At 41.1% G+C, this 14318-nt stretch overlaps 1 protein-coding gene across 2 annotated transcripts; it reads left to right on the forward strand.

Moving 5' to 3' along the window:
• Positions 1–1750: 1750 nt before the first annotated feature.
• On the forward strand, positions 1751–13834 carry tfap2b (transcription factor AP-2 beta). 2 transcript variants are annotated; one of them, XM_026143167.2, is made up of 7 exons: positions 1751–1879; positions 4020–4481; positions 5942–5996; positions 6992–7211; positions 7532–7650; positions 8555–8696; positions 12805–13834. In XM_026143167.2, the coding sequence occupies exons 1-7, from the start codon at positions 1832–1834 to the stop codon at positions 13091–13093; spliced, it is 1335 nt and encodes a 444-aa protein (XP_025998952.1). In that variant the 5' UTR covers positions 1751–1831; the 3' UTR covers positions 13094–13834. The 2 variants fall into 2 exon arrangements, with proteins under 2 accessions (XP_025998952.1, XP_025998953.1); XM_026143168.2 differs by lacking the exon at positions 1751–1879 and adding an exon at positions 2642–3733.
• The last annotated feature ends 484 nt before the right edge of the window (positions 13835–14318 follow it).

Here is a 14318-nt window from a genome sequence, read left to right on the forward strand (position 1 = left end):
ATGATAATATAATTTTGAAGTACCTAATGGAAAATTGTATCCATACTGAGCATGCCTCATATTAAAGCTGATCTGTCCCTTTTACTATGCAGCATCTGATCTTGTTACAGGCAGCAATGTGCCCAGATTGGGTCGATATAAAGCACACCTGTAACTACACATCACACAGGCTGAGCAGGAACTTATTCGTATATTTCTATCATAATCGTGGATGTGTAATTATTCCAAAGATTTTTGTTCCTTTATTTTTTCCTCACTGTTTATCAGAACCAATCTTTTTCCCTAAAAGGCAATGGTATGGGAACTTCTGAGTATATGGTGTCACATCATACCCAAATTTAAATAGCAGTGCAATAAATGACCACATCTGAAAATTTTTGAGGTGTTGTTTAAACCCTGCTCTGTTGCCCCGTGGGTGATGTGGTTTAGTCGTTAACACTCACAACAAGAAGGTTTCTGGTTCATATCGGTGCAGAGTTTGCATGTTCTCCCAGTCACTGAGTGGATTTCCCACAGTCCAAAGACTTGCATGTTAATTGGTTAATTGGTGATTCGAAGCAGTTAAATTTCACAGAACAGGGCTCTGTATTAATGTAGTAGTAAATGTGGCTTGTAGTTTAATTTTTTTTTAAAGCAGTTAGTAAAACTAAAACATGGCAGCCCATTTCTGTGAGAATGTGCAAAAATCCTTCTTGCTTTAGTGCAGATTTTAGCCTTATACTGTAGTCATGTTGCTGGGTCTGTTTATTTGTGACCTGCAAAGACAACTTTCTATAGCAGAGTATAAACACTCCAATGCAAGCAACTGTACAGAGGGAACAGTTCAAATGGATGAGTGAAGGAAACCAAATGCAAGGCACAAGAGCTCACTGATCAACCAGTTTTATGTTGGTGAAAATGACATAAATCTTACATATCCAACAACAAAAAAATATCAACCCATCAACTCATTGGAGATTTCTTTTTTCTGAGGAAACATCATCATATTTTTGGAAGGATGGTGTTCATGCCTCCAATGGGGCTCAGAAGGAAACATTGGAAAATGTATTCCTAGAGCCATGAAACTCCTCAGGAAGACTGCAGTTTTGGGGATTTTTTTTGTTCGTTTGTTTGTTTCGTATAGCATCATAATGTAAATCTTTTTTTTTTAACTCACAGTAAAAGACATAAATATATGGATTTTAAGGGTATGTTTTATGTAAAGCAATATTACGAAATAGATGCAAAAGAAATGTTGAGAAAAAAAATTAAACTTTATCGCATTGTCACATGTGTATGTAGAAATCTACTAAGTATCCCATTAGTGCTCCATTAGATAACGACCTAATTAATCATTTTTATTTATTTAATTTCGTTGTTTTTTTTAATCACATATGATTACAAACATTTACAGTGAAAGAGATGAAAGTCAAGGTACAAAAAAAAATCTAACAATGCATAAGAGTTGCATAAGTGTCCAACAAGTAAACAATCTATATGTGGTTCAGTGCTGTGTGTACGAAGATACACACCACACTCGTGTATTAAAGTTACCTGCTGCTTTTAACCTGCCCTATTATTATTATTATTATTATTATTATTATTATTATTATTATTATTATTATTATTATTATTATTATTATTATTATTATTATTATTATTATATAATGTTACAGCAGTGGACTCCATACAGGGGTTCCCCATTCAGAAAGCCTGTCTGAAGGTACGGAGGGCGGAGGGAGGGAGGGAGGGAGAGGGAGAGAGAGAGCGAGAGAGGGAGAGAGAGAGAGAGAGTTGAGGCATCCCTTCTTCACTTGGCTGCATTCGGTTTACCGACACCGGAGAAGCGACCATGCTGTGGAAACTAGTTGAGAATGTCAAGTATGAAGATATTTATGAGGTAACGTTACCGTCCAGCTGTTTGTGACTCGGGGGAAATAGACTAAATGAAGTTACTAGACATGCTTTTGGAGTTCATTTGTTGGATGCTGTTGAGTGAAGTGTTTTCCACGAGGCTTTAAGGCCTCGTATTCATGTTGCGATGACTGTGGATATGAATTGGAGAACCATTTGGCACATGACAGATTTATTCAGGCATAAAACGGATTAATTTGTGCTGAAATGATTTCAAGTGCTCACATTATTTTAAGCTGTGCTTGTCGCTGTGGTGCAGTGTTCAGTTTTGGGTACATAAGATATGTGACACTGCCTACATGAGGGCTGTAATCAGTCAGATTTTACTTTGGGCTTTGGGGTAAATTAATATTTAAAGCAATCTAAATATCTTTTTTAACATAATAAAAAAAATAATAAGGTGCAAGGACTATAAGCTCATTCCCAGGACCTCAACGTGACCCAGTAACTAATGAAAAGCTCATTTTGACATTTTTAAATTACAGCGAAAGACAAATAAGGTGGAGAACCGCTGTGTCAGAGCAGGGTGATGATGTGTAGCCTATGGAGTATGTAAATGACTTGGCTTTGATCCCAGAACAATCATTTAAAAAAAACGGTGAGGGGAAAGGAGAAAGAAAAAGTGAGAAATACGACGCGCGCGGGGGCGAAAACGCTGCCCCGGCTCGCGCTGAATGGGCTCGAGCACAAAGCAGACGAAGAAAGGGTATAGCTCGCGAGGCCCCTCGGCTGAGCCCGGTGGGAAGCCCTTGTCTCGTGCCACACATGGTTTTTCTCCCACGGCGCGAGGGAGGGGAGGCTATAATGTTGTTAAACAAGTCACCCAAGAGGGCAAAGAGGAGAGGCTGAACGGTCTACAATGCAAAGTTTAATCGCTGCTTCTGAGTTCACACGAGCCCCTCACGCGTCCTGCCTTGTCTCGGGTGTGCGTTTGTTTTCGGTTGGCAGCTGCAATATGACTTGAGCTGCCTTAAAATTTCAAGAGTGTGAGTGTGGTGGGGTGAAGTTGGGGTGAAAAGTCAGAGTAAAATCTGAAAGTGGCTAATGCGCTCTTTTGCGGTTACTGTGGGTTTGTGCGTCAGCTCAAAGTTCTTTTCTCTCTCTTTTTTTTTTTTGCTTTATTGGATGCATTTCCGCTTTGTTTGGCGTTGACTAACCCGGCTGGAAGAGAACTTGAAAACCTGTTGTTAATCGTCTCATAGTCGACCCAACAAGGCCTGTTTTTATTGCCATATTGTCTTCTATTGGTTTCTTTAACGTAAAAAGTCTGTTTGCACAGAAATTATTTGCGCAAAAGTGTCTCCACTGGCAAGAAAGTGCGCTTTATTGCGTCAGCTTTTATATATAAAGGGGCCCCAGAGCGGTATTTTATGTGACAGAGGATTCCTCACGGGTCTGGATACCCTGTTCGTTTTCTCCTGCGAGAGAGAGTCCTCTTTCAATCTCCTGCTGTTCGCGCGTCGTTTCGGCTCTCCACGGAATTTCAACGTCACTCACGGTTGCGCGAAAGGCTTCACGCTCCATGTGTCGCCAGTCCCCTGCCTCGCGCACATTAATATTCCTGTAAGTCTCAGTCATGAATAACAATTACACCGTATACCGGGGGTAGAGGAGGGAGCTCGGTGCTCACACTCAGAGCGGTGGCAGCTCCGGGCGGAGGAAGGTTCTGAATGGTGTTGTAGATCGGGCCGTGCCTGCAGATACTCTTCATTCTTACCTGGGATGATTTTGGCTGTATCGGCCCTACACGCTCCGTCCTACACCGCTATTCTACCGTGAACCCGCTTGTGATACACCGGCAGAAGGTTTACAGATGTTAGTTCATCCTTACTCCACCGCGGTGAGTTTTCTTCAGAGTATTTCAGAATTCGTTTACGCAAACGGTAAACCCCGTAGATATGGCTGGCAGGTTTTTAGTTGTGAGACAGTTTAATTTAGGCTGTGACATTTTTTTCCTCCAGGCTCTTATGTGTTTTTGTTCAGGAGTTTCAGTGCCAGTTAGGCTTCTTTGGCTACATCACCAGAGGCAATTTGCAAAATGATCTTGGGCCTTCGTTTCTTTAAATTGTACTTCCAGTTCTACAACTGGTTCAATTTTTTCTGTTCTTTTCTGCATCCTGTTCAAGGACCGGCATGACGGTGTCTCGAGCCACAGCTCGCGGCTGTCCCAGCTGGGTTCAGTGTCGCATGCGGGACCCTACTCCAGCGCGCCACCGCTGTCTCACGCGCCTTCCTCGGACTTCCAGCCGCCGTACTTTCCTCCGCCGTACCAGCCGCTCGCTCACTACCAGAGCCAGGATCCGTACTCCCACGTCAGCGACCCATACTCCCTGAACTCCCTGCACCAGAGCCAACAGGGAGCATGGGGAGCCCGTCAGCGGCAAGACCCCACGGGGGACCGGATGGAGAGCTCCGCTCTGCTGGCGCAGCCTCGGGCCTCGCTGCCCCAGCTATCCGGGTTGGACCCACGGCGGGACTACGGAGGTGTAAGACGGCCTGATGTGCTTCTTCACTCCGCTCACCCCGGACTGGAGCCTGGTATGGGAGACGGACTGCTACACGGGCTGCACGGTATGGAGGATATTCCGGTAAGTTAAAGGCACAGCTGAGATTTGCAGAGATTGAATGCACATATAACATAATTTCAGATTTTCCTGCTCCAATTATGTCATATAATTTTAAGAAATCATGTTTAAGAACAGGCAGACAATGGCAAATCCTCAGACTTGAACCATCGAGGAGAAAATTCGCCCTACTTTTATTCACAATTTATTGAATAGTTCATAGTTTGTAGATATAAACAACGTACATTATAACGGTGAATTTCCCCATTTCCCCTGACAACAAAAACACTTCAATTGAACTAAAACAGACACATTTACAACACCCAAAAATAAGCAATAAATAAAATGGAAACCAATTTTCACTGGAAGAAAAGAAAGGATATATGTTGACAGTTGTCTTGTTCATTGTCTACGCATGACTCTCGTGCCTTTAGAGTTAAGGTCAGTGAACTTGGGGCAGCTCCCTCAGGGCTGGATGCTCACAGCAGCTGTAGCCAAACGGATGGCTCAAAGCTTAAAAAAAGAAAAGAAAAAAAAAGACTTGAGATACCCAAGAAAGACTTTTTTTTTTTTTAAATCAAAAGAGAAACATGTGTTTGCAAATAAAGCATCATAAATCTGGCTTTAGGCAGTAAATTAAATGTTCCTCGCGGTTTATTTAAAATTTCATTTTAACATAGTTTAACACGTTAGACATAGTTTTCAAAGACGATAACAAATTACGCAGATTAAATGACATTAAATTATAACAAAGTAAAGAATATTTTTTACTTTCGTTTTTAACGCAATATGTATTATTATTATTATTATTATTATTATTATTATTATTATTATTATTATTATTATTATTACTTGCTGTTTATTTCCTTTCTTAGAGTCTTGCTTTGCTGCTAAAACGCTATAAATTCACAGAGCGAGATACTAAAGACTTAGTGAAAAAGGTTTATTGTAAAGCTGTGTAGGATTTTCATTTTCTACTCGTTTCCCCCCTCAGGGCACAGCCATCACGAATTGTTTGCCATTTAACCTCCACAATAGATTCTCATTTCGGGCTTTCCGTGTTTGTGTTTTGCATTTATTAACCCCCATATAAATTTGTTTTTGCATATTTGTTTCTTTGTATTTGGCTGTGACGCATTCGTGACAACACCCGGTCTATTTAACAATTTATTTGGCAAGATGATGAATGACACTGATGAATGATGGGGGTTTGAATGTGTGGGAATAGCTGCTTCTAACCACGTCGTGATGAATGAAAGCACTGCATTATGAGCTAGATTGGACCGATGTCTGAAAACAAATAGCTCAAACGTGTATTCCGCCCCCTCCTTTTGAAACCTTACATGAATATTTTTTCTTTTTCTTCTTTTTCTTTTTTGTTTTTGCTGGACTGTGTGATTGAGGCTTGTCAGGTAAATCACTGGTTAACTTTGTGTACAACAGGGTTGAATGTTTTGCATTTATCTTCTCTCTTTTTTAAACAGACCGCTGATGACACCAACGGGACGAGCATCCTGGATCAATCAGTGATAAAGAAAGGTAGAAACACACATTCTCTCTTTAATACAAAGACACACATCTCTGTTCTCTGGGCAATGTGGCCTTACTTTAAAAAAAATATATATATATAGTAATAATTGAAGAATATCACAGGTGGAAAGAGGAAATACGCGCGCTCTATTCTCAAGACAATTTATTTGGGTTTCTTCACTCCTGGGATATTTGGATAGGTTCTTATGAATTATAATGATTTATTGTATGGATATGTGTGTAACCTCCGGCCCAGTCCCTCGGGAAATGTCATGATCAGTATGGTTGTGACCTTAACTGGAAAAGGCGTTCTCGCCGAGTCTATTCATGGAGTTTCTCGTATTTTGGGGGCCGGGATGAGGAGTCTGAAGCCGAGGTAACGACCCTGGTATATTGACTATCAGGCAGTGTGTCGCTGACAGGCTGCCACGCTGCCGCTCTGATGATGTGCGGTGATTTAGTTACGGGATGTTGAGTGACTGAGCTCCCCGCGGGGCATTTAAGCCGCTGATGTAATAAATGGCATCGCTCACGGAGATCTCGTGAGCTCGTTTAGAGCTAATCTGCGGCATTATCCCCCGTGGAGCCATCAAAACCCCCTCGCACTGGCCCTTATATGCGCGCATCCACGAGGCAGGCTGGCTGGCGGTTTCCCCTTTACTTCACGACATTAACAAGAGCATTAGCGCGCGGGATGAAGAAGCATCCAGTGCTGCTGGTGGGTGTTAAACCGGCCGTGGAGAAAAGACAGGGAGGTGGTTAATGCGATTTGAGAACGTGAGCCAATCAACAATCGATAACGCTGTAATGAGAATGTCGCGCGACATTAAATAACAGCAAATGCCCGGCACGTGGGCGCTTCGTTAGGCCAGGGCCGCCCCCTGCGCGCGTGGTCTCACTGAGCAAAGTTTGGCACAGAGGAGTGATGTAAAGATTTCAAACTTGTGCCCCCTGAATGTGAAAGCACGTTATGTAAGAAATCCACTCTAACCTTCCTCTTTCAGTCCCCATGCCACCCAAGAACGTGGGTTCCCTGATGCTCGGTAAGGACGGGCTGATCGGAGGAGTGACCGTGAACATAAACGAGGTGTTCTGCTCGGTACCAGGCCGCCTGTCGCTGCTCAGCTCCACTTCAAAGTATAAAGTGACCGTAGGTGAAGTGCAGAGGAGACTGTCCCCGCCCGAGTGCCTCAACGCCTCCTTGTTGGGGGGCGTGTTGAGAAGGTACGGATGTAGCCTTAAAGCATGTTGACGCACAACGTGGAGTTCAGGAATAACCTCTAGAAACTATGAGGAAAAAACTTGTGTGCATTTAATTTGCAGGAGCAGTTATTAATGAGACTATGAGAAGCATGAAAAGCTATGCCATATAGATTTTTTTAACATTAACTGGTAGACGAGATCAAGCTAAATAAATGTTGTCCAGAGCACATATTAAAATATTGTTTGTTAATTTGGAGCGATTTATGACATTTCGCCAACATGTGTGCGCCGTAAGTTTTACTTTAAATACAGTTCATATGCTTTCCTCCTTTTTTCTGCAGAGCAAAGTCTAAAAACGGTGGGAAATGCCTGAGAGAAAAGCTGGAGAAGATTGGACTGAATCTACCTGCTGGGAGACGCAAAGCTGCCAATGTCACACTACTAACATCACTCGTGGAAGGTAACCGACTCATTTTTTGGTGATAAAAGCCAAATCTTTATTTTTATTTTATTTTTTTATTATTGTTTTCAAGAGTTTCAGGATTCCCCTTCTGCTTTCCCCTTACACCGCCACAACTCCCTGTAACCGGATTTCTGGCTATGAGCACAACTCAATATAGCGTCATTTATCAAAAAATATATAAGAAAAAAATAACTTTTTTAAAAAAAGTTTCTATCATGTGAAAACTCGAGAAAAAATATATGAATTGCAAAAATCTGGGATTATAAAAGTCATGCGTGAAAATGCGCCTTTATTCATAAAATGTCTGTTAAAATGTAGCCAGGGAAATATTCATTACCGATAGATGTGTTTGAGGCTGCTAAATTAACGGATTAAAGACTGGAGGTTGGGCCCATGCCTTTGGCTACACCAACATATAGACCGAGTGCCTGTGTCTTACTAAAAACAGGTAACGTGAATTTACTTTTTAAAGAAAGTATTTCTTTTGAGTGATGACGACTTACTTTTAAATATATAAACTGCACGAATGTTTTATTCGTGCCTGTACAGTATAACCCAAAATAAAGTGGATCATTTTGAATATTAATCAGCAAGTAAAAGGTACTAATGTTTAGTCTACATGATAAAAATAAAAAATAAAAAACTTAAAACAGTTTAAGTGTTTTTGAGTCAGCTGAGAGGACAGCTGTGGGAGGGTTCTGCCTAAAAAGATACGGCTTTTTGTCAGTGACGTTAATGAGTTAAAAAATGATCATATGAATAATTAAATGACACCTGACAATACTCATACTTTAATTGAAGCCAGTATCTCGTGAACCGAAAGATCTTGTTCGTTTGTACTTGTACTTGTACTTATATTTACAGTTGCAATATATAAGACATCTAATACCTTCCCCCACAGGTGAAGCGGTCCACCTGGCTCGGGATTTCGGTTACATCTGCGAGACGGAGTTTCCCACCAAAGCCGTGAGCGAGTACCTCAACCGCCAGCACGCGGACCCCAACGAGCTGCACACACGGAAAAACATGCTGCTGGCGACAAAGTGAGTTTGATGGAGCGTTTGATTAGATTCTGTTCTCTCATAGCCTTTATGGGTGTTTTCTCTCATACAGGATATAGACTGTCTGCACTGCACCATATAGAAGTGGATGGAGGATGATGATGGGATTGAAGTGCGAGAACGTAATGCTGAATTATAATTCAAATGGCTTTTTTAGTATTAGGACACATTCAGACACAGCAGGACATTGTTGAAAGTAAGGTGTCAGAAAGACTGGGCCCTAAACCACCTTGCAATACTTCAAGTCAGCAAAAAAACAAGGAGTAAAAATCCAACAAACAACAAAAGAGCAACAAGAGAAATAAAGTTAAATGTTTGGGTTTTTTAAAAGTCCAATATGTCTCAGATGCTTCTAATTCAGACTTCTTGTTGCAATTTAAATGTTTCCGATTTTTCCCATTAGACAAGGTTTACACATCATTACTGCCTTTTGGTAGCATTTCGGTTGTCCTTGTGTTTTGTTGTCCATTGAAATTGCATAACATTTACACATACATTCTGAATAGCACAGGGCAATCACTTTCTGCAAATAGGTACATTTAGGGAGAATTAAATTATTATGAAATTAAGGCCAGTCTCATTTCCTGAGGTCTTTATGGTCCATTTTAAGAAACCCAGAGGGTGTGAACCCCTGCTATACTCTGTGCCTTATCCTATAGTCCACTCTGCCTTAGTGGCATTTGGAGAGGAAATTGTGATATTTTTTTAATGAAACCCACTGAACTATATCTAACTTGTATTTAAATGGCTGACTGGGGGAAAAAAACTGCAATGCAGAAAAAACAGGGCAGTTAAAGTCAGGTCAAGTATTTGAGAAATGAGCTAAAATAAAGCCAAGAATCTAAACCAAAATTAACAAGACATCAGTTTTACCCTTTTTATCAGGACAAATTGTGCACACATTAGCTTCCTTACAAGCAGCTTTTTCACAGAATAATCTTGAGGTGAGGTGGGGCACTATTAACACAGCCTATAAACACAAACCCTGATGTTTCTATATCTGACCTCAGTTTCTGGTCTTAGAGATAATCTGTTTTATTTGCACTAATGTAAAGTTACTTGTACTGATATATTTTTTATTAATAATTAGGAGATCCTGGAATTTAATTAAGGCTCTTCTGAGTGCACATGGGCAAGATAGGTTTTTTTTTCTAAATAAGTGTTGAAGATTTGAAATTAATTTATAAAAGTCCTCCACTCAGGAAGCTTATATTTTTAGCTTGCATAAGTGTTGTTGTCTGCTAGCCTGCATAAACCATCTGTCCGTCTATGTGTGTGTGAGTGTGTGTTTGTGTGGTGCTCAGTATGTACAATGTGTTTGGTGGTGGATGTCTGATGCTCAGATTGAAACCTGTTCCAATACTGTGCATCAGTGCTGCCTGTTAGAAATTCATTATTTAGCAGTGGAGTGTTTCAAGTCGTCAGAAAACAACAGCGAGAGCCTTGAGTGTAGCCCGGGGTGGCGGCTTCTCCTCTCTACTCCCCTAACCCCAGCTGGGCTCGGCCTGCACAGCCTGTCACTCATTTGCTGGAGCTCTGCCCTTAGGCCGCTTACAGGGTGTGTGCGCACGGGCTGTGCAAGTATGAATCTGTGAAAGGGGGGAGGAAGAGGGAGAAGGAGGTCTCTTGAATTTAAAATGTGAGCCTAAAACCAGGGGATGATTTAACAAGGAGAACTAGGTGAATAGGTTATTTTCTTTTACAGTTGCACTTGAAATCCAATGAAAAATTAAGATCCATGTTACTAACCACACATTCTTATATCTAAATATTAGTTATTCATTTAGAAAACTCTTAATCGGATGATTTTTGCATTATTTTCACTGAAGGGGTATGCATTTTCTCCATTATGGAAATATGCAATATTTGAAATTACCCTTGTTTCTCTGGGTTCTGCTATATCACTGTATTTCACATCCTCATAGATCAGAATGACTGATCTTTGAGAATGATTGAATTACATACAATTCAATTGTACTGAATTGTATGTAAATTCAATACATGCTTTAAGTGTCAAAAGTAGTTAGGAAGAAAATGTTTATCTTCTCTACAAAAATAGGGAAATGGGAATGGTAAAATGCTTGTAATATACATAAAAACACAAACACCCATGCTAGAACTGAACTCGTGCTCTCCCTGTCTCCAGGTGCAGGTGTTAATCACAGACTGCTTTTATGTTCATGCCTTGTTCATGAGAGTTAAACAGAGTTAAACAAGGCAAAACTGAAAGAAAATATGTAAGGGTTCACGAGGGGAGCACTGGGGAAAAAAGAAAGAGTTAAAAAAAAATAAAGGTATAAGCAGGATTTTTTTCCCCTTAAGTCATAATACGGTTAATTTTTGTTCTGTTAAGTTTATTCATTGAACACAATCAAAAGGGAGTCGTCAGAGTGGTGGGTTTTTCTCTGTGAGGTCATGAGGTTTTTAATATATAACATTACTCTGTGACGTTTAGGTCATTCTGAGTGATGATAAGTAACCTTAGCCTTCATCCTCATACTATGGAAATATGTGAATTTAGCTTTTGAAAAATGTTCTCTGAGTCTAAACATTTAGTGACAAAAAACAAAACAAAACAAAAACTGTAAATTTCAATTTAGAGGGATATGATTACGCAACACTAATGATGGCTACTATCAATTTGTTCTAAATAAATAATACCTAATGGAATTTTAAACACACACACACACACACACACACACACACACACACACACACACACACACAATCATCTTCCTCTTCCAATGCGTTACATTTTAAAATAAGCTTCAATTTTTCAAATTATAAAATGAGCTGTTTTATGTATTCTTTCCTTTCTGGAAAGGTGGGTAGAGCTGTGCCGCCTTTAGGACCTGCTAAAGAATTTCATTAGTCTGGGTTTTGGAACTGTTCTGAATAATTTTGGGGGTCATTTCCAAGTTCGCATCTATACAGCTTGCTTTGCATTATTTCAGCCGTCTACTAAACTGCTGAAAACTTAATGCAGCCTACTCGGTGCACAGCGCTCTATTCTGCAAGCAGTTTTAGTTTGAGTGGTATTGCTTTCATTTTAGGGAAGTCTAAAACTAACATTGCAGTTTAGCATTCATGCCTCCAACATTACTGTCTTTGAGCTGTGTTTCAACAGGGAAGTGGTTGTCCCACTTTTTTTTTTGATGTGCCCCCTTCAAAAGCTGGGGGGGGGGGGGGGGGATCACACTCTACACCCCACACTTTTAAAAATAAAAAATGATCCAACTTGAATTTTAGTTTGATAAAACACTGCACAATTGTGTCAGCAAACTCAACAATGAAATTAGTTTCATACCATTCCCCCCCCCCCCCCCCCCCCCCCTTGCCCCACCTGCTGTGGTTTTATGACCCACAGTTTGAGAACCACAGCTGCAGGGCATGATTTTCCAAAAATGTGAAAGTCAAACCAGCATGGAGATTTGAGTCAATTTGTTTCTTTTTGCAAACACTGAACTGTGAAATAGCAACATGTGATTCCAGCATATGAACTGATTGTATTCACTGCGGTTTCCAGAAGAGCTGGAGGAAAGTCTGCAATCAATGCAACAAAATTCCCTCACTGTCACTGAGAAAGCTCTCAGTCTGCTCTTGGGGGACATTTAGTTACATTTTGCAATTAGGCATGCCTGCACAATTTACATCTGGAATGGGACTCAGAAAGTCTTAAGTACTGTAGGATCAGGTAAAGTGTTAGTTACTTTATAAAGTTCTAGTGTTAAAAATGCCTACAAAGAATTTCAATAATCAAAATTCAAATCTAATTATGTGCAGCTAATGTTTTGGGGCCCCAAGGAAGTCTTGGGCTCTGAGGGATGTTCTTTATTGTGCCTGTGTGGTAATTTTCGAATATTGGCTTTTAGAGATTTTTAATATGATGTTGTCTGCTCTGCATTTTGTGTCAGCTTTGTCATTAATAACCTTCTTGAGGAAATCCTGAATAAATCATCAGTGTTTTGTTTTAATGACAGCAAACTGGCAGTTATTTGTCATATATCAGCTTTCCAAAAACCCTTTTGGGGAAAGCCTAAGATGATGCAGAGCTCCCTCCTGACGTCTTGTTGTGTCTTCTCTCCTGCAGACAGCTGTGTAAGGAGTTCACAGACCTGCTGGCCCAGGACAGGACTCCCCTGGGCAACTCAAGGCCCACCCCCATCCTGGAGCCTGGCATCCAGAGCTGCCTCTCCCACTTCTCCTTAATCACACATGGTTTTGGTTCGCCCGCCATCTGCGCTGCACTCACCGCCCTGCAGAACTACCTCACCGAGGCTCTCAAAGGACTCGACAAGATGTTTCTCAACAACCCTCCCAACAACCGGCACGGGGATGCTGGCAAGACCGGCGACAAAGAGGAGAAGCAGCGGAAATGAAGCAGGAGAAGGAGGGGAGTGATGATCGAGAGCTGAGAAGGAGGCAGACACACAGACAGAGGCGTTACACCGTTACTTCTAGCTTTACACCCCTGCGACTGACCTGCCACGCACGGGGCTGAGGTGGAGGAGGAAGGGGAAGGCTCGGCAGAGAGAAAAAGGCAGAGGAAGACACCCGTGGGCCAGTGTCAGAGAGCACAGAGGGATTTTTCATCTGTGTTACGTTCTTTTCATTCCCCTGAGGACATGGTGGTTACTGTGTTACATTCATTTCGCTCCCCCTGCCTGCATCCTGTGAGACTGAGATGCTGTGAGCAGCCAACAAACAACATTGTGTCTGTGTGCCTGAGTGAGTGTGTGCTTGTCTGTGTGTGTGTGTTTGTCTTCACACAGAAAAAGCATTGTGAGATTGGGTGATGAGCAATCTATATGTGAAACAGGGTTGTCTGGTTATTTAACACAAGAGGAAGGAGAGGAGGAGAGGTGTTAATTTATGTGTGTAAATATTTATTTATATTAATTTAAATGGATGGTTGTGTAAATAGGTGCGCCAGCTATTTTGGAGTAGGCCTATTAATCTGTGATTTGACCTTTGTGAGCCGTTTGGGGGACAGGACTCATCCAGTGTTTTTCTGTTCTTATAGAGCTGTTGTCATGGTGCTGATGATGGGTAGACATGCTTCTAATTGTCCAGTGATTTCATTTCTATCATATTGATAATAAACCATGTGTTTTATTATGCGAGGTGTGCAGCCTGCGCCTTTTCTCCAGGGAAATTTCAAAGCAGAGTCTCAGTAAAGGCTGGGGTTCAACTTGTATTCATTTGTGTCATGAAATATTGAAGAAGAGCAGCTTTCTGGAAGAAAATTCAACTTTCTGAATGACCGGAAGTGGATTGATGCCAGGATTTTAACACTGTTGTTCAATGTGTAATAAGTCAGGTTCACAGGTCAGGCATCTTTGGGTGTAGGAAGAAAAAAAGACTGATATCCGCTAAATGGCGGCCAATGAAAACACCGAACCACTCAAATAAATGACTGGCTACACTGACAAATTGTATTCCAAATTTTAGAGATACATTAGCATCAAGTTTCTCCGTCTTCTTCCCTTCAGTTTTGTGTTTAGTGTTTTGTTCACTCTAAAAGGATAACACAACAAAACTCACTACCTTAGAGATTATCGATTGGTACTGATTTAGCTATGGCAATGGTAAAATGGTAAATGG

Source organism: Astatotilapia calliptera, chromosome 15 (genome assembly GCF_964374335.1).
Source record: "Astatotilapia calliptera chromosome 15, fAstCal68.1, whole genome shotgun sequence".
Lineage (NCBI taxonomy): Eukaryota > Metazoa > Chordata > Actinopteri > Cichliformes > Cichlidae > Astatotilapia > Astatotilapia calliptera.